Source organism: Notamacropus eugenii, chromosome 5, assembly GCF_028372415.1.
Source record: "Notamacropus eugenii isolate mMacEug1 chromosome 5, mMacEug1.pri_v2, whole genome shotgun sequence".
Taxonomy (NCBI): Eukaryota; Metazoa; Chordata; class Mammalia; order Diprotodontia; family Macropodidae; genus Notamacropus; species Notamacropus eugenii.
Genome location: NC_092876.1, coordinates 17535965 through 17557100, shown reverse-complemented (window position 1 = coordinate 17557100; position 21136 = coordinate 17535965). Strand labels below are relative to the sequence as shown.

At 44.8% G+C, this 21136-nt stretch overlaps 1 protein-coding gene and 1 pseudogene across 1 annotated transcript; both read right to left on the bottom strand.

Moving 5' to 3' along the window:
• Positions 1-846: 846 nt before the first annotated feature.
• On the bottom strand, positions 847-8836 carry LOC140507373 (immunoglobulin superfamily member 1-like). Its single transcript, XM_072615475.1, has 8 exons — positions 8794-8836; positions 7627-7687; positions 7351-7386; positions 5498-5790; positions 4307-4609; positions 2668-3911; positions 2305-2564; positions 847-2204 (listed from the first exon to the last, which is right to left on the bottom strand). The coding sequence occupies exons 1-6, from the start codon at positions 8834-8836 to the stop codon at positions 3589-3591; spliced, it is 1059 nt and encodes a 352-aa protein (XP_072471576.1). The 3' UTR covers positions 847-2204; positions 2305-2564; positions 2668-3588.
• Positions 8837-15906: 7070 nt separating this feature from the next.
• LOC140503524 (phosphoglycerate mutase 1 pseudogene) lies at positions 15907-17555 on the bottom strand (annotated as a pseudogene).
• Between the last annotated feature and the right edge of the window lie 3581 nt (positions 17556-21136).

The window sequence follows — 21136 nt, the reverse complement described above, 5'->3', positions numbered from 1 at the left end:
GAGAAATGCAAATTAAAACAATTCTGAGGTAGTACTTCATACCTATTAGACTGGCCAATAACACAGCAAAGGTAAATGATAATGTTGGAGGGGATGTGGGATAAATGAGACTTTAATGAACTTTTGGTGGAGTTGTGAACTGATTCAACCATTCTGTAGAGCAATTTGAAATTATGCCCAAAGGGATATAAAACCATGCAAACCCTTTGAGTTAGCAATACCACTACTAGGTTTGTATTCCAAAAGAAGTACAAAAAAGGAAACAGACTTATATGTACAAAAATATTTATAGTAGTTCTTTTCTGGGGACAAAGAATTAGAAATTGAGTTTGTGTTCATCCTTCATTTTTGAAGAAGACCATGACATCAGAGATATGATGACATAACTTGCACTTGACTTTGTTTTGAGTGAGGGAGGGCTGTGCAAGGTTACCAACCTCACTTTGTCCTCCTGAGCCATCTGGGTCCAGTGACCAGATATTCATCACGATGACTGGAGGTGACCCAGGATGCAATGGGAGACCTTGACCTTCTTAGGCTGGCCTTTTCATGAGATGCCCATCAACTGGGGAATCGCTGAACAAATTGTAGTATGTGATTATGATGGAATACTGTTGAACTATAGGAAATGATGAGCAGGATGCTCTCAGAAAAACCTGTAAAGACTTATTTGAGCTGACGCAAAATGAAACGTACTATACAACGTAACAGCAATATTGTAGAATGTTCAGCTTTGAATGACCTATGTATTCTTAGCAATACAGCAATCCAAGACAGTTCTGTAGGACTTAAGATGAAAAATGTCATCCATCCCCAGACCAAGAACTGATGAAGTCTGAATGCAGATTGAAACATATTTTTTTAGACTTTATTTTTCTTGAGGGTTTTTTTGATCTATGTTTTCTTTCACAATGTGACTATTATGGAAATGTTTTGCATAACTACACAGGTATAACCTATATCAAGTTACTTGCCTTCTCAATGGGAGGGGAGGGAGGAAGGGAGAGAGTTTGGAATTCAAAGTTTTAAAAATGGATGTTAAAATTGTTTTTACATGTAACTGGGGAAAAACAAAAATACTAAATAATTTTTATAAAAGAATTTAAAAAAAGAAAAAGAAATGGGTGTCCCTTGGGAGACCAGAGGTTCTTCATAGACCAGCATTCCTACAAAGTGACCCATAGACTAGAAGCGTTTAGACTGAGACCTAGAAGGGGTCGACATGCCAGATAATCCCATTGGGAGAAAGCAGTGGCTCCATAAGGAAGGGACAGCTGCAGGTCTGTGGGTACATGGAGTTGTCAGTGCTCATCCTCACAGCTTTAACTCAAGTGTTGATGTTCTCATCTCCTTCCTTTCCCCAAATCTCTGCTTCTTTTTGCCTTTCTAAAGCTTCACTTGGACCTTTCTGTGAGTTCGAACCTTCTCTGCTCCCTTGTTAAGGCTTTCTTATCTTGGCATAAAGGCAGGTCTCTGGAACTTTCTCAATGGTGGTTCTCTACCTCTCAGTTACAGCAGATATTTTTGGCTGGGTGTATATATCTTCCTGGGGATCTTCCACCTTTCAAACATGAGAGGAAGATGAAGGAATTGATGAGTGCCATTGGAGGAAGATAAAGAAGAAATGATTGGTCAGGGCATGAGAAACACATGGAGTTGGGGACAGAACACTATGTTAGGGTCAAGGTTCAGCATGTTCTACTGTGCTGGTCAGATAATGGGAGCTCAGAAGTCTCTACCACAGACCAGGCAGAAATGGTCCAAAAAAAAAAAAAATATAAGGCAGGTAGGCTATATGGGTGCTGAAACTTATGGTGCATGGGCAAAATCAATATACTCTATTTGGTTTAAGCTTCAGGACAAGACCTCTGAGAGTCCTTGGGTGACTGCAGGGACTTTGCCCCACCTGAGTGACCCACTGCCATTGGGAAGGGATCAGAGTGCAGAGATTATGGATTCCCTCTAGCAAGTGTGGGGATGTGGTTCAGCGTCCAGCCAAGAATAACCAAGGGAAGGGGGCAAGGACACAGAGTAAAATGGGCTCTGGTATAGGAGAGTGGGGAATGGAGCCCTGTGGGGTACTTGCCTGAGTACATCCAGGCTCCCCCAGATGTGATTTGGGGAGACCTGTCAGTAGGGGGAGGGGGAAGAGTAGAAAAGACTCACAAATGACGTAGTTTGTCCCATCATGCTTACTTCTTCATCTGTAGTAGAGAGAAATTCTCATAAGCTCCCCCAAGCTCCCAATATTAGACCCCCCTCATAGTCCCAGGATACTGTCCCCTTCCTATGCAGACTACTTACATATGACTTTTTGTTTGGGTGTTCTAGGGTGAATGGAATGGAGACACCAGTGTTGAGGATGGCATTGTAGGTCCCTAAGTGAAAAGAGAAAATCAGGGGCATGTCACCCCGTGTCCACCTTCGTCATGGATTTTTTTCCACAAGGATTACTCTTCCAGTGATGAAAGTCTGAGCTGGCATTTGGGGGGAGTAGATTCCTGGTAGGTTGGGAAGATGAAATGAGTCTCTCTACCTTCTTTGGGTCTCTTCATGAGCAACCACTTTAAAGAGAGAAAGAGTAAAACCAGTTTAGAGGATGCGGAGCTCACCTCACTGGTTCTTCACTCACCCCCAGGGGGCTTGTGCCATCCTCTCAATACTCACTGATATGATTGAGACAGTAGAGTAGAAAGGCCAAGAAGAGAAGGATACCGCTGAGGGTTGCGATGACAATGGTTCTAGACCCTAAGATGGAGAAGGACTTCAATTTTCCACTGCCATTGTCTTGAAGTGGGTACCTCATTAGCCCTTCACCCGGAACGTGGCCATTGCCACTTTCCTCCCACAGTCTAGCGTGAGGAACAGGAACCAGAACTCCCCCCACCCCCACTCCATCCACTGCCCTTAATCTTACCTGTTCCCGGAAAAGACAAATCGCTTTTACCTGGAAACCAGATTAGATGTGGATAAACCAAACAATAACAAGTTGTTATAGATCGGAAGGAATATATTGTGTTAGCTGGTTGTTGCTGATGTTTTTTCTTTACACAACATCCCACCTTTTTATTACTGCACATGGTACTGTCAGATGTATAAACAAGAGTGAGACAGGAAGATATTGAGGCTGAAGTAGACAGTTGTTCCATCTGTTGTTAAATTTACTACTAAAAGGGGGCTGCTATGAATACTTTTTCCATATAAGATGTTTCCTTGTGGATTGACCTCTTTGAGGAATTTATGCCTGGTAGTGGGATCTCTGGGTCAAAGGACATAAACAGTTCTTGACTTTTCTCTCATAATTCCAAACAATTTTCTAAGATGTTTAGACTAATCCTCAGTTCTCTGGTATGCTATGGTGCCTGTATTGCCAAAGCATTTCTAACGTGTTAAAGGGAAATAAAAAAGGAGAGAACTGGGAGGGGGGGAACTTTTCAGGCAGGAGACCGCAACTATGCTCATCCCGAAGGAGCCCTGGGAAGGTGACTTTCTATTTCATAAAATGGGGGACCAACTTGAAGAATTAGCTCTTACCTCTAGACACCACAAAAATTTCTCTCCCACCTCCCTCCTCACACATTCCAGACCCTATTCTGTGCCTCTGTCCAGCAGTTCCCTCTCACCAGTCACTAACAGCTCCAAAGGATCACTGAACTCTGATAGGCTAGAGTTGGTCTCTTCAGTGTGATAGCAACACCTGTAGGTCCCAGTGTGGTTGTGGGTCACATGAGTGATGAGGAATTCAGCCTTGTCCTGGGTGGAATTGACTGTGCCAACAGGCATCTCCTCTCCCTCCTTGTACAGAGTGAATCTGGTGCCACAGGCTGACCCCTGACAATGGAATGTCACGTTCCCTCCCAGAGAAATGCTGGAGCTGGGCTGGACTGTCAGGGAGGGTTTGGTCAGGGAGTCTGGAAGCCAAAGCACAAAGCACAGGATGGAGCCTCACAGAATCCTATCTAAGGGACTGAGGAGCTACCAGTCAGGGGAGGATGCCCCAGACCACTTTCCAAGTCTCTTTTCCCATCTCCCTCCCTTGGCAATTCCCTGCTCCTGGAAACACTTTCACTACATGTCACTGGGAGGAAGAGAGACTTCACTGGATCCCTGGGACTCTGAGTGATGGGACATTGACTGAGGCCATCCCTTCCCACATCCCTGCTGTGCCTCCCCAGTAGCTCTGTGCTCCATCTCCATCCCTGAAGGATCCTGGGCACACTAGCCCTTGAAAATACCCCCTCCCACACCTCCCTTTGGGACTGCCAACCTCTCTGCTCAGGTTCTGGAGCCTGGTGCCCTCTCTCACCTGTCACACAGATAGTCAGAGGCTCACTGGGCTCTGAGCCCCTCAGCAGGCCATTCTTCTCATAGTAAATGCATCTATACTCCCCTGCATCTTGGGCTGTCAAAGACTGAAGGGAAAATTCAGCCAGTCTCTTTGCACGTTTGGGGGGCTGGACAGGCTCTGGATTCCCTGCCTTCAGCAAAATAAAGTTCATATTTTCAGGAGATGGTCTTGGCAGTGGCAGCATGCACCTCAGGATCACACTTCCCCCTAGAGCCACCTTAGGGCCAGGGTGGGCCAAGAAGGAGGGTTTGGGGAAAGAACCTGGGAAAGAAAAAACAAGCCAAAATGAACAACACCCCCTGGAGCAGGATGTAGAATGCTTGTGTTGAAGGCTCATCCCTGTGACTACTCAGCCCTGTGATCTGGAAAATGATGCTGCCCCTCCCTGGACCCCAATTTCCTCATCATTTCTCAAAGGACAGAGTTGGACTAAGCAGTACCTACCATCCCACTCAGCTCCCAGCATGGCACCATGGCAACAACACTGCATTTGGAGGGAGAACACCTGGGCTGGAGGCCAGGCTCTGCCACCTCCTCTGTGACCTTGGTTAAATCCTCAGCTTCTCATTTTTAAATGATGAGACTGGGCAACATGACCACCAAGGGCCCTTCCAAGTCTAAAGCTATAAATCTGAGAAAGAAGACTCCCCCACCTTCCTGTCCCTCATACATGATGACTCAAAGGGGAAGGGCTAAACTAAGGATTCTCTGCCCTTCCCTTCTTCCCACCTTACATCTGGGGGAACCACAGACAGGCCTGGAGGCCCTCCTAAGATTAAAGCTCAGACAGTGGCCCAGAAGTCAAGGGGCCCTGGTTCCAGTGCTCACTCTGGGGCCATGGCCAACCTTGGCCCCTTCTCTGGGACTGTTTATGACTAAAAAACTAGATATGTGAACTGTAAGAACCTGCCCATCTCTGAACCTCTGTGGTTCTACTCCATCCCCCAAATACACTTCTACTCTCCCTTCCCATCCCTCTGTTCCAGATTGGAGTAGGAGGCTTCATCTCCTTCAGCCCACTGATCCTGAAAGATATCAGAGCTTAGCTGACCCTTTGCACACAGGGCTTTTGTCTCTGTTGGGTCACTTGTGTTGAGGAAGGAAGGGTGGACTTGAAACTAGAATCCCTCTTAGGCATTGCCTTCTTACCTGTCACCACCAAATCCAGTCTGTCACTGGCCTTTGACCACCTCTTTGGCTCTCTCTTTTTAGAGTAAAAACAGATGTAGCTCTCAGCATTCTCAGTTCTCACAGATGGCAGGGAAAAGTTAGCCTCTCTTTCTGCCTGCTTCTGGGAATAATATCGAGGCACCCCTGCCTTCAGCAGGGTGAATGTCAGCTCCTGGTGAGCTGATTGTATGATCCAGCACTGCAAAGTCACACTGGTGCCTGGTGCAACTACAGAGCTTGGTTTAGCCAATATCAAAGGCTTGATAAGGGATCTTGGGAGAGAAGGAGAGCAGCAAGTAAGGTGGGTGGTCAGCCTCAGCCCCAGAATATCAGGAGACAGGTCCAGAGTGGGAAGGGTCATGCAAGGTCCCTGATGTCCTCCCTTTTTCATCCTACCAGGTCTTTGTGTGTCAGTGTAACAGCCCTTGGCCTAGCTCACATGCCAAGAGATGCTCTGGGTGAAGGTGAGGACTTGGACTGTCACTGGGGAGAGGAAGGGGATTTGGCATCATGACCCTGGAGTCTCTTGCATCCCACTGTGCCCCATCATACTTATTCCTCCCTCCAAGGACCCAAGCTCTGCCCCCAGGGGCCTTCACTTCCTGGTCAGAAACATGTATCATAACCATGGAATGATTGCCTAGCCCTCTCCTGACCAGAGCCCTGTGAGCTCACAGTGTCCTTGGTCCTCAAGCCCCGTGCTCCTTCCACTCCACAGCTCTGCCCTCCAGTGCATGTCCCCATGGCCTCCTTTCCAGCCACCTCCCCCACAACCTGCTCAGCCACTCACATCCTGGACTGTGTCCTGGAGGAGCTTCTGACCTGGGCCCTTCTGCTGAGTGGGCACTGCCTCTCCCAGAAAGGCCCCAGCCACCATCCTCCCCTTTACTTCCTCCTCTCTGGCCACCCCCTTCACAACTTCCTTTTCACAGCCTCCAAAGCAGCCACATATGTTCTCTCCTTCCTCCTTTTGTGGGACTGTGATCCATGAGCAAATCTGCTCTGCCATTGTTCCTGGGTGGACTGTGTCAATCTGTTCCTTTATGGCCCCACTCACCATACCTGTGCCCTTTCCTTGGCCACCACTTCTCTCCTCTCCTCTCCCTCCGTCCTTCCTCCCCTCCCCTCCCCTCCCCTCCTCTCCTTCCCTAGGGTGCTCTGCTCAGGGGGAGGTTCACTTCCATGGCTAAAAGCTGCTTTTCTCCTTTGAGTTAACTGGCTAGATTTCTTTCGGAAAGACCAAGTCTTATGCTCAATTCACACAGGAGCTCATAGACTGGACAAAAAGTTCCTGTCCTCCTAGCATAGAATGAATGTAAATACTCAATAGTCAATATTTCTCTTTTGCCCAGGAAACTTGAGGGTCTTCCCCTCCAAGTCTGATTTTTTTTTTTTTTGATTAAAGAGAACATTCCCTTGAGGAGCTACTTAAAGAGGCCTATTCATTGAATGAGTGCATCTCCCTCAAAGTGAGAATGGGAAAAACCTTAGCCTGAAATGGCCAGGGTCTCACATTACATTCTGGGCCATTTCTAGTCATCCTGATGAATATCAGACCAGTGGATCCAGATGGTTCTGGAGGAGAAAGTGAGGCTGGTGACCTTGCATAGCCCTCCCTCACTGAAATCACAGTCAACCTCAAGCTAATGAATATGGGCATATGCCACCAGTGTAGCATCAGAAGCTCAGAACAGGGGTTAGCAACTTTTTTGCATGCATCATGGATTCCTTTGTCAGGCTAGCCCAACTCTCGACTCCATTTTCTGTCCTCAGCATCAATGCAAGCAACAGTCTATGTTGAACCAGAATAAAGGTTGGGGGAAAGGACTCACGCTTTTGTGCCTTGATTCCCTGGTCCAGATACAGCCCTGTAAAAGAGACTCCTGTGAGAGAAGGCTTTCCATTCCGTAGCTTACATTTGTCCCCACTCCACCCAACATTTCATTCTTTCATCCTTCATCAGACAGTGGGGCCACTTTCCTGCAACCTGTTCTCCGTGGGCAGCCTGCTTTCAGCTCTTCAGGTGGCACCCAGTTCCCAGAGCACATTGTCCAATGTTCTTCCCCCAGTCCCTCTCCTTCCTTCAGGCCTGTGCCTCCCACACTCACAAAGTAAGAGAAGGGGCCTCATTGCAGGTGGCATTGCAGGTGGCATGGCAGGATGTCAATTCTGATCAGAGCTGATTGACCTCAGATAGAAGGAGAGAAAGACAGACCCAAGCCAGGGGCCAAGGCCAGGATGTGGTGACCTGAGCTGCTATCTCCACCCCCTGAAAAATGTATTCTCACAGTTCCCCTGAGAAAGCTAGTGAGATCTTTTATAAACAATTCTGCCCCTCTGTGGTGCCTCTCCTTGTCCCTTCCCCAACATTCCTTTTCTCAGGCCTTCTGGGATCATCTCAGAAGCACATAGGGGACAGCACAATACATTTGGAGTTTGGAAATGGGTGTTGGAATTCATGGTGTGCCACTAACTCATTGTATGACCTTGGACCAGTCACTTGCCTTCTACAGGTTTATGTGCAAAGTATGACATGAAGGTTCTCTAGGGTGGACTCCAGTTTTGGGTTCTGTCTTGCCCTTTCCTCATGACAGCCTCAGTTTCCCAGGCCTACTGCCTATTTTCCTCCAATTTGGGGCTGCTAGCTGTCACTGTGGACAGAGTCTTACACATGGAGTCAGGGAGACCAGAGTTTAAATCTGACCCAGACACCTAACATATGTGTGATCCTGGGCAAATCACTTGAACCCTATCTGCCTCAGTTTCCTTATTTTTAAGTGGGGCTTAAGATTAGCACTTATACTAGATATAATAAATAAAATGAGATAATGTATATAATTTGTGAACCTTAAAGCTCTTTATGAATGGCCCTTATTCTGACTATTTGAGGACCATCCAGGGGATTCCAAGCTAGGACAATGACTTCACCTCCAGAGTAGCCATTAATGGTTGGATCCCAGCTTGGACAGAGGGCTGCAGTGCAGTTCCTCAGACAACAACCCTTGGCCCCTGGCTACTAGACTTTAATCAATGACTGAGATGGAAGAACTGATGGTGGCTTTCTAAATCTGGAGACTACCAGTGGGATAGGATGAAAGGTAGGGCCCAAAAGGTCTTGACTGCCCACAGTTTTGAGTGAAGAGAAGGTTTATGACCAATAAAAAACCTAACACTTGGGTACAAGAAATCCATTTCACCCAAACCAACTGGGAAAGGCACAGTCGGAAAACATTTTGTCTGAAAAAGATGTGAGTTTCAGTGAATTGCAAGCTTACTATCTTTCCATGGTGTGACATTGTAAGAGTGATCTGAGCGCATGCTAGACCTCCCATCTAGGGTTTGAAGTCATAGTTTCCTGGGGAATAGAAAGAGGATATGATACAGTGCTGCTGCTGATCACCAGCCTTCTCAGCCTTCCCCAGGAAACAAATGAGTGGAGAATATCTACTCACAATATAGTCTTAATAGTAATAGTAATGATAGCTAAAGGAAAGAATTTCCCGATGACAAACACTGACTTATGCCTCTTTGATTCTCACACAATCCTGGAAAGTAGATCTATTATTACCCTGATTTTACAGCTGAGGAAACTGAGGCAGAGAGAAGTTCTGTGGCTTTTCTAGGGTTATTCAGTCAATGTCTGAGGCTAGATGTTAACTCAGATCTTCCTGACTTCAGATCTGGTGCTCTATCAACTGCACAGCACTCAGCTGTTTCTGATAAGGGCTATAGATGGGTGACGGTGACCACCAAAGGTAGATGAGCAGCCCTGCAAAGAGCTCAATAAGACCTCATCCCATAGGTACTAGCCTCTCTGAATATACCATACACCCCCTAGTGGATGCAAAAATGCTGTGAGCTAGCTTGCAAGTGTTACTAGTTAAGAATGGGAAAAAATTCAAACTCCTTAACCTAGTACATATAATCTGATGTCACCTTACAAATACTTTACTATGAACTACTGCCTCACTGAAACCCTCTAGTCTAGTAGGGACTTACCCTCCAATATGACATCTTTTCATTTGAACTCCAAGGTTTGGTTTACTACCTTTCTGGGATTGACCCTCTCATTTCCCATTCAATAATGTGAATTCTCACCTTAGGTGTCAAGTAGGGATTAACCTGGGAAACAAGGTCATTGAGACAATGAAGCAATAGATACAGAGAGGTATTTGAAGTCCTAGAATCCCTTCTGATGCTGATTGGCACCGATTTTTTTTTTTTTTGGTACCCAGCTTTTACCTGTGGCTGCAAGAAGCTATAGCAGGTCTAGAGGTCACACCCAATAAAACCATCTTAGGCAGCTAGGCTAAACCAGATTGGGTAACTGACAGAACTGGAACTCATTGTCAAGTTAGGGGGGTGTCTACGCCAAGCGCGTGAAGACATCTCCTGGTGGAATGGGTGTATGAGAACAATTTGTTCCATTGGCCATAAAGGTAACTAAAACAGGTGCAGTGGGGTGCTCAGAGCTTGGGCAGGCATTGTATACCTGAGTCATCACCAGTCACCTTGACTTTTGTCCTGTTGTTGGACTGCAATGACTCAGGAAGAGAGGGGGAGGCTGATCTGTAGTTCTGCCTTACTTAAGTCGGATTACCGTGTGAGTCAAGACTTCACCTCCAGATGTCACTGGTCCTCTTGAAACATGAAGAGTCAACAACAATGCCATGAAAGCTCTGGGGTCACCATCTTCACCCCTCTCATGATTTCATCTGGGGCCACCCCAGCTTTAGTGTCTAATGATGAATCATCACAGAGAGAAGAAGCCCCTTGGTTTTGAAGGGAAATGTCCCCCTTTCTCTTCCCACTTCCTCTTAGAATTTCAGCCATGATAGGGGCAGGGTTCACTGATGCCAAGCCTAGAGGCCTGTATTGGGCTACCCGAGTCTTTCTTACCTGTCCCAGGTCTTCGGTTGGCCAAACCGGATAAACGTATGAGAGAAAGGTCGTTCCAGAGTCAAACAGGGGTTGAGCTTTATTACAGGGGTCTAGTTACAAATGCAGGGGAGTCTTCCTTAGGAGGAAGAGGGGGAGATTTCCTAAGGAGGCTAAGCTTAAGGGATTGGAAGTAGAAGTACAAGCGGGGAGAGAGGGGGAGGGGAGAGAGGAAAGAAAAGAAGCGGAGCCCTACTTTTCTCTTTGGCTCCACACGTGCTAAGAGAGAGCTTTCTGGCTTCCTCAATCCTACTTAATCTTCAGCCACACAGTTTGCATCTCAATACCATGCTGTTAGGTAACTAGGTGTGCTCCAATCCGGGACGACCTCGAGGGCAGGGAGACTCCACCCATCAGGTATCTCCGGGGGAGAGGCGGAAATACCCAATCTAGCCGAGCTAGCTCAGTCTGACCTTCTCGAACCCCCGCTGTTCATGGAGGGCCTCGTAAGACTCTAAGATTTAGAAGTCCCACTTTTACCCGCCTGAGACCGTCCACACGGAATTGAGCTTCCAGTCCCAACACACTGAGAGCTCAGCCTCTTCTCCTTTGCCTGCTTTTAGTGAGTGAATGATTCACCGAATGACTGAAAAGCAGGGAAAGCCCAGGGTGAAACCAGCCCGGCCTCTGCTTCACTGACCTTCTGAACTTTCAGGGCCACATCTTACAGATGCTCACATGTGCTGCTGGTTGGATTGAACCAGCCTTTCCACAAGTGAGTAAATATAGGGTGTAAATGTGCCATGAACTTTACACTGAAGCCAGAGCAACACAGGGATGGGAACCAGGAAGGACCGGACTCAGACTGAGTACTAATTAAGAGGAGAGGCTGGAGGGAGTGGGGAGGGTCTTGCAGGAATAGGGAACAGGGCTGGGATGTCACAGGTGAGGAAAGAAGAGAGCTGGCCAGTTTGGCTGGAGTGGAGGCCATCGATCTGTGGGATCCTGCTCAGCCTGGACCCCACCAACATGCTGCCATCTTGCTGGTGCTGAGCTGCGGCTACCTTCTCTTGCAGTAGCGAAACTGAACTTTTGAACTCAGTTTCAATTCCTTATAATTAATTATATATGCTACATTATACATAACATTTAACATATGAATATAATATATGAATATGTCATTATGTATATTATAGTAATCCATATATTCCTTTTAAATATCATTTTATTAGACCAAACAGCTCATAATTTTAACATTCTAGTCTGCTGAAATACACACGTATTATATATTTTATGAATGTATTAGAAAATAAATATAGAATATATGAATATGTTCCAGCAGACTAGGCTAGATAGTTATAATATATACAAAAGAAATGTGCATTTCATACATATATTTGCATCCTGGCTTTGTTCTCCATGGTTTAGCACAGTTCTTGGCACATAGTAGGCACTTAATAAATGTGTAATTACTGACATCCTCCCAGCTCACCCTCTCCTGCAAGTTTGATGAAGCTGTCACGTGGGCCTTTGTCTAAAGGACTGGAGACTAGGCCTGTGGCTTCACTGGTAGGGGGACCTCATGCATCCAGGTGAGGAAAGCCCCTCCATCAGCGCATGCTGGCAACCTTCCTGTACCTTAGAGACTCAGAGAGCTAACTAAAGCTTGTGGGGGGTCAGAGAGGCAGTGTGCATGTGAGGTGAGACTCAAACCCAGGTCTTTGGGGCTTCCAGGCCAGATTTTATCCACTGTGCCCTCTAAATCCTTGAGAGATTGGGGAGCATTCTTGTGGGCAGCAACAAACCATCAGAGAGGCTCCTTGTGCCCAGTACATCGGCTCCACACTCCCCAGAATGCCCTGTCATAGAGTCCACGCTTCTTATCTGAGAGCAGAGCAGCAGAGGCCCTGTCTAGTGCCTGACTAAAATCTCAGTAAATTCTCTCTGCTCTTTGTCCTATAGCCCCGTCCCCCCAAAGGGGAGAGAATTAATCTCCTGATGACAGCCATGAAACCAGAGTTATTCAAGGGTGCGCACATACCGCACATACATGTGCACACACACGCACAGGCGCACACATGTGTACACAGGCACACACAAATACACAAACACACAGTAAAGAGACTGCTCACTGCTCATCACGTGAAGGGTGGTAATGTCTCAGTCAGTACAAGGCCTCTGGGCTTATGAGCTCCGGTCCAAATCCGGCTCTGGTAGGTCTGTGCCTTTAGACAAATCACTTGGGCTCCCTGGCCTTCAGAGGGTTGGGCTGCAGAGTAAAAGTTCACCTTTATACACTGCATCCTATGTGCCACGCACTGCGCTAATGCTTTATCATGATCTCATGTCACCCTCACAACAACCCTTGGGGGCAAGTGGTATTATTATCCCCATTTTACGAGTGAGGACACCGAGGCATGCAGAGGTTAAGTACTTCACCAGGACTGCACAGCCAGTAAATGTCTGAGCCAAGATTTGAACTCAGATCTTCCTGAGTCCAGACCCAGCACTCCATTCATGGCCCCACCAGCTGCCTCCAATCACCATTCAGGTCCCTGCTAGCTCTCTCATCATGACCTAACTTGTCCTTGGGATGTCCTGTGGCTAGGGGACCCTGCCTTCAGAATCCTATCTGCCCAGGGATACCTAGCCCTCAGGGGACCTGGGGAAGCTGGGGCCTTCCTAGGCCCTCCTGGAGCATCCACAACGGAGACGATGGCCCAGGCAGTCCTTGGAGAGGGCAGTGACAGGTGGGCAGGGAGCATGGTATATTCACTCACTGAAAGGGTGCATACACCCCAAGGCCTACAGTGTGACCTGACGATGTGGCTGGGTCGGAGATCATAGAGACTCACACTTCTCTCCCACTCCCAAGTCTGGGGTCACAGGACCAGGAGGAGGGGGTGACCTCTTATGAGTATGGGCCTAGCAGCGTGGTGCATCTGTACCAAAATGTACACACAGCGGAGTAAACTTTTGAACGTAATTCCAACTGATTTCAGGATCCTTGTGCTCATTCACATGTCCACAACAGGGAATCAACAGGTTGTTTGCCTGGAGCCACTCTAACATTTATAATTTCCCTGTTTGTCCTCTTTGCCACTGAAATGGATACAGAATCTGAGAACTGTTTCAATTTGTATTTCTCTAAGTAGCAGTAATTTAGAGCATTTCAAAATATATTTTCTATATTGTATATTTATATGTCATATATTTTATAACAATAACATTTATATAAAATAAATATATTACATATAATAGGCCTTTATAGTTAGCCTGGGTTTCTTACTTTGAGCACTGCCTGTTCATACCCTTAGATTATTTATCAATTGGGGAATAGCTCTTTTTCTTTAATATGTGCATCAGTCTTTTACACATATCATAAATGAGACCTGTATCACAGAAAATGGCTCAAAAGGTTTTTTTTGTTCCTGATAGTGAATTGTTAATTTATATAATCAAAATTATCCTTCTTATGTTCTGTGATTTTGTCTGTTCCTTGTTGGTCATGAACTTCTCTCCTTTCCAGAGATCTGATAGGTAATTTCCCCCATATTTGTCTAATTTCTTTATGATGTGACCTTTTTATCTAGGTCACATATGTATTTGGAATTTTTTTTTTGCCCAAGGAAGATTTTGTATAAATCTAACTTCTTCCATACTGCTCTCTAAATAAGTCAAGTAGGAAGACTTTTCCCCAGTAGCTGGGTCTTTGTTTTTATTGACTAGTAGGGTATCGGATACATTTGTTATGTAGTTTATCTGTCCCCCTGGATTGATCTCTCCAAAATGAGTATCAAATTATTTTAATAATTAAAGTTTCGTAGTATAGTTTTAGATGGTGATGCTGTTAGGCTGCCTTCATTTCTGTTTCTTTGCATTAATTCTCTTGAGAGTCTTGACCTTTTCTGCCATATAAATTTCACTATAATTTTTTTCTAGTGTTATGAAGTAATTCTTTGCTAGTTTGGTATGGTACTAAGTGAATGAAATTAGGTAGGATTGTCGTTTTTATCACTGGATCATTTTACTCATGAACAATTAATTCTTCCAGTTATTTAGATCTGTATTCCTATAAACTGTGATTTGCAGTTGTATTTATATAATTCTCATGTACATCTTGGCAAATAGACTCTTGAGTATTTTATACATTCCATAGATTTTTATTATTTTATTTTATTTTATTTATTTACTTATTTATTTTATTTTATTTTTTAAAAATTATTTATTTTTAATTTTCAACATTTACTTCCATAAGTTTTAAATTTTCTCCCCCTCCTTCTCCCCTCCCTCTCCAAGACAGTATGCAATATGATACGGCTCTAAACATACGTTACTACTAAACACATTTTCTTTTTTATTTTTTTTAAAATTTATTTATTTATTTAACTTTTAACATTCATTTTTACAAAATTTTGGGTTCCAAATTTTCTCCCCTTTTGTCCCCTCCCCCACCCCAAAACACCGAGCATTCTAATTGCCCCTATCACCAATCTGCTCTGTCTTCTATCAACCCTCTCTGCCTTTGTCTCCATCTTCTCTTTTGTCCTATGGGGCCAAATAACTTTCTATACCCCTTTACCTGTATTTCTTATTTCCTAGTAGCAAGAACAGTACTTGACAGTTGTTCCTAAAACTTTGAGTTCCAACTTCTTTTCCTCCCTCCCTCTCCACCCCTTCCCTTTGGAAGGCAAGCAATTCAATATAGGCCATATCTGTGTAGTTTTGCAAATGATTTCCATAATAGTCGTGTTGGATAAGACTAACTATATTTCCCTCCATCCTATCCTGTCCCCCATTACTTCTATTCTCTCTTTTGATCCTGTCCCTCCCCATGAGTGTTGACCTCAAATTGCTCCCTCCTCCCCATGCCCTCCCTTCCATCATCCCCCCCACCCTGCTTATCCCCTTATCCCCCACTTTCCTGTATTGTAAGATAGGTTTTCATACCAAAATGGGTGTGCATTTTATTCCTTCCTTTAGTGGAATGTGATGAGAGTAAACTTCATGTTTTTCTCTCACCTCCCCTCTTTTTCCCTCCACTTAAAAAGTCTTTTGCTTGCCTCTTTTATGAGAGATAATTTGCCCCATTCCATCTCTCCCTTTCTCCTCCCAATATATTTCTCTCTCACTGCTTGATTTTGTTTTCTTAAGATATGATCCCATCCTCTTCAATTCACTCTGTGCACTCTGTCTCTATGTGTGCGTGCGTGTGCGTGTGCATGTGTGTGTATGTGTAATCCTACCCAGTACCCAGATACTGAAAAGTTTCAAGAGTTACAAATATTGTCTTTCCATGTAGGAATGTAAACAGTTCAACTTTAGTAAGTCCCTTACGACTTCTCTTTGCTGTTCACCTTTTCATGCTTCTCTTGATTCTTGTGTTTGAAAGTCAAATTTTCTTTTCAGCTCTGGTCTTTTCATCAAGAATGCTTGAAAGTCCTCTATTTCATTGAAAGACTAATTTTTCCCCTGAAGTATTATACTCAGTTTTGCTGGGTAGGTGATTCTTTTTTTTTTTTTTTATTGCACATCACTCCTTTATTATAATGAACAACAAAAAAGGTGGGGGGGGGGCAGAGTTAGTACAGTTATGCTACAACTGATGAGGACCCAGGTGGCTGGACATAAGATGGAAGCAATGGGACACTGAGGCACATTTCAACATGATCTAGGGGCATTTCACTGCCACAGAACAGAGCAGGGGCTATAAAACACACAGTGGGATGTACTTATCCACCCTTTAGAAATCAAGGAACTCTTTCCTTCTCTGACTGGGCTTGAGATCTCTGATGACTACCAAGTGGGACACTTTAATTTCAAAAGCCACTAATAACCTACCTAGAAGGGTTTTTTGTGAAAGTAAATGCGACAAGTAAACATGAGGACATAATCTCAACCTCCCAGATCCATTTTTCTTGGATTAGGGAGGAAGTAAGACTTATGATTTGCTAAATGACCACCCGGGTTATAGGCAACTTCCTACAGCAGCCCCTGAAAGGGCTGCCCTACTGGCAGGACTGGCTCATAGGAATAATTGGACCAATTGCTTCTTTCAACTCCTCACATTGGTCACTTCTTACTATGTCCCCATCCTTAACCCCTAACCAGGTCCTTACTGAGCCAAACCACCCCAGAGGTATTCTGACTAATGTGGTTAAGGGGAAGGGCAACAAGAGAGAAAAGAACTGGTCTGAAATAGGGAGGAAATGAGAAAAGGAACCATCAGTTCCCCACCTGCAGCCATGTGTTGTGATCCCTAAGGTGATGGTCAGTGTGTGGAGCAGGCAGGGGAGAGATGTGGTGGGGACAGTGAGAAGGGAAGGACCTGGCTACTGCTGGCACATGCTGGTAGCCTGCATTCACTTCTTGGCCTTGCCTTGGGCTGCCACGGCTTCCATGGCTTTGCGCACGGTCTCTTCATCCCCAAGGAACTGCATGGGTTTGATAGGTTTCAGATTCTTGTCCAACTCATACACGATGGGTATGCCAGTGGGCAGATTCAGCTCCATGATTGCTTCTTCAGACAGACTTTCAAGATGTTTGACAATCCCTCGAAGACTATTGCCATGGGCTGCAATCAGAACACGTTTGCCTTCCTTGATCTGGGGGACGATTTCCTCATTCCAGAATGGTAGAGCTCGGGCAATGGTGTCTTTCAGGCTCTCACAGGAAGGCAGCTGATCCTCAGTCAGATCTGCATAGCGACGATCCTTGCTGATGTTGCTGTAGAAGGGGTGGTCAGGCTCCATTGGAGGTGGTGGGATGTCGTAGGATCGTCGCCAGATCTTCACCTGTGCCTCACCATGCTTAGCAGCAGTCTCTGCTTTGTTGAGGCCTGTCAGACCTCCATAGTGCCGCTCATTGAGGCGCCACGTCCTCACTACAGGCAACCACATCTGGTCAATGGCATCTAGTACTGTCCAAAGGGTACGAATTGCTCTCTTCTGGACAGAGGTGAAGCAGATATCAAATTCATAGCCAGCATCTCGCAGAGCCTGGCCGCCGCTTGGCCTCCTCGTGCCCGGCAGGGCTCAGGTCCGTGTCGTACCAGCCGCTGAAGCGGTTCTCCAGGTTCCAGGCACTCTCTCCATGCTGGATCAGCACCAGTTTGTAGGCGGCCATGGCGGCGCGGGGTCTCTGGGCAGCGGGGAGCGAGCAAACCTGGGTAGGTGATTCTTGGTTTTAGTCCTAGTTCCTTTGACTTCTGGAATATCCTATTCCATGCCCTTCAATCCCTTAATGTAGAAGCTGCTAGATCTTGTGTTATCCTGATTATATTTCCACAATACTTGAATTGTTTCTTTCTAGCTGCTTGCAATATTTTCTCCTTGACCTGGGAACTCTGGAATTTGGCCACAATATTCCTAGGAGTTTCTCTTTTTGGATCTCTTTCAGGCGGTGATTGGTGGATTCCTTGAATACTTATTTTGCCTTCTGGTTCTAGAATATCAGGGCAGTTTTCCTTGATAATTTCATGAAAGATGATGTCTAGGCTCTTTTTTTGATCATGGCTTTCAGGTAAGCCCATAATTTTTAAATTGTCTCTCCTGGATCTATTTTCCAGGTCAGTTGTTTTTCCAATGAGATATTTCACATTATCTTCCATTTTTTCATTCTTTTGGTTTTGTTTTGTGATTTCTTGGTTTCTCATAAAGTCACTAGTCTCCATCTGTTCATTCTAATTTTGAAAGAACTATTTTCTTCAGTGAGCTTTTGAATCTCCTTTTCCATTTGGCTAATTCTGCTTTTGAAAGCATTCTTCTCCTCATTGGCTTTTTGAACCTCTTTTGCCAGTTGAGTTAGCCTATTTTCCAAGGTGTTATTTTCTTCAGCATTTTTTTGGGTCTCCTTTAGCAAGGTGTTTACCTGCTTTTCATGCTTTACTTGCATGTCTCTTATTTCTCTTCCCTGTTTTTCCTCCACCTCTCTAATTTGATTTTCAAAATCCTTTTTGAGCTCTTCCATGGCCTGAGTCCATTGGGTGGGCTGGGATACAGAAGCCTTGACTTCTGTGTCTTTCCCTGATGGTAAGCATTGTTCTTCCACATCAGAAAGGAAAGGAGGAAATACCTGTTCACCAAGAAAGTAACCTTCTATAGTCTTATTTTTTTCCCTTTTCTGGGCATTTTCCCAGCCAGTGACTTGACTTCTGAGTATTCTCTTCACACCCATTTTGCCTCCAGATCTGCCCAGCCAGTGCTTGGGGTCTGAGATTCAAATGCTGCTTCCCAGCCTCAGGGCTTTGGTGGGGGCAGGGCTGCTATTCAGTGTGAGATAAAGTTCAGGTGCTCAGGTGGGGACAGGGCTGCCTCATGGGCTTAGTTCCCTCAGGGGGTTTATGCAGAGACCTTCAACAATGGATCCAGGCTCCTGCCTGCTTGGGGGGCCCCAGTCGGCTCCCGCCTCCGCTGCTGCCTCCCGAGGGGGCCTGAGTTATGGGGGCACCCCACTCCCCTCTTGGCAAGCCAAGGAGACCCTCTCACCAACATTTGGGGCCCGTGGGTGGAGGGACCCGTGCGGCTGCTGGAGATTCTGTCCCTGAAGCCTGCTTGGATCTGCTCCTCTCAGTGCTGCCCGGCCAAGGCAGGGCTGGGCTCAGCTCTGGGTCCACAGCATGACGGACCTTTTGCGTCAGGTTTTCAGGGCTCTCTGGAACAGAAATCTCATCTGCTCCATTGTTCTGTGGCTTCTGCTGCTCCAGAATTTGTTGGGAGTTCTTTTTTACAGATATTTTATGGGCTGTGGGTTCGGAGCTAGTGTATGTGTGTCTTTCTACTCCACCATCTTGGCTCTGCCCCCCTGCATCCCATAGATTTTTAAATGAAGTTTCTTTTCCCATCTCTTCCTGCTGAGTCTTATTGGTATTACTTAGAAATGCTGTTAATTTGTGTGGATTTATTTGATATTCTGCTGTTGAAGTTGTTGCAGTTAATTTTGAGTTGACCTTCTATGTTCTCTATGTCCATGGTCATATTATCTGTAAATAATTGTTTTTTCTATACCTCCACTTATTCCTCAAGTTTCTTTTCCTAGTCACATCATTACAGCCAGCATTGCTGTCATTGGGTCAAGTAGAAATGGTGACATTAGATATCCTTATTTTACCTTGTTCTATTATTGGAAAGGGCTCCAGTTTATCTCCATTACATATGATGGTTCCTCTTGGTGTTGGATATGTATTATGATCATCATAAGGAAAGGTCCATTTATTTCTATATTTTCTATTAAAAAAACACACAGAAATGGGTGTAGCGCAGGGGTGGAGAACCTGCAGCCTCAAAGCCACATATGGTCCTCAAGTGCAGTCCTTTGACTGAGTCCAAACGGCAAAGAACAAATTTGAATTTAATTTGAACTTAGGTCTTCCTGATTCTAGACCCAGCACTCTATCCACTGTACCTCCTACTACTTCAGGAATTTGGTAGAATCCTTTATTTTGTTGTTTTTAAAAATAATTTATAACAAATAACAAATTTGTTCTGTGAAGTTTGGATTTAGTGAAAGGGCTGCACTTGAGGACCTAGAGAGCTACATGTGACCTTGAGGCTGCAGGTTCCACACTCCTGGATTTTGTTAAAAGATTTTATTCTGCATCTATTGATATGATCAAATGACTTTTATTGATTTTCTTATTAATACAGTTCTTTCAGCTTATAGTTTTCTTAACAGGGCATGTAGGTGGTGCAGTGGATAAAGCACTAGTGCAGGAGTCAGGAGGACCTGAGTTCAAATCTTACCTCAGACACTTGACACTCACTAGCTGTGTGACCTTGGCCAAGTCACTTAACCCCAAATGCCTCATCCTGGGTCATCTCCAGTCATCCTGATGAATATCTCATCACTGTATTCAGATGGCTCTGGAGGAGGAGTGAGGCTGGTAACCTGCACAGCCCTCCCTCACTGAAAAGAAAGTCAAGTGCAAGTCATGTCATTATTTCTCTGATGGCATGGTCTTCTTTGGCAGTGAAGGATGAACACTCACTCACAGTTTTCCTAATATTTATTCTTGGTACAAATCATTCCTGGTCACAGTGTATCACATTTTTGATATGTTGTTTTTAACCTCTTTGCTAATGTTTTACTTAAAATTTTTACTTCTGTGTTCATTAAGGATATTGGTCTAAAGTTTTCTTTTTCTGTTTTGATTCTCCTTGGTTTGCATATCAAGATCATATCTGTGTCATAGAAGTAATTTGGTTTGTTGTTTAGTTGATCAGTCATGTCTGGCTCTTCTGTGACCTCCTTTGGGGGTTTCTTGGTAAAGATATGGGAGTGGCTTGCCATTTTCTTCTCGAGTTCATTTTACAGATGAGGAAACTGAGGTAAATGCGGTTAAATGATTTGCCTAGGGTAATAGTAAGTGTCTGAGGCTGAATTTGGACTCAGGTCTTCCTGATTCTAGGCTCAGCACTCTATCCACTGCACCACTTAGCTACTCCAGGAATTTGGTAGAATTCTTTATTTTGCTGTTTAAAAAAAATAATTTATGTAATTTTGTAATGAATTGTTCTTTGAATGTTTAATAGCCTTCACTTCTGAGCCCACCTAGCATTGGAATTTTTCTTTGGAAGCTCATTTATGGTTTGTTCAGTTTCTTTCTCTGAAATTATGTTGTTTAAATTCTCTATCTCTAGTTCTGTTAGGTTGGTATTTTATATTTTTTGTAAATATTCATTTATTTCATTAAGTTTATTTCTCTAGAATAGATGAACAAAAAGTAAAAGAACAGACCAATGA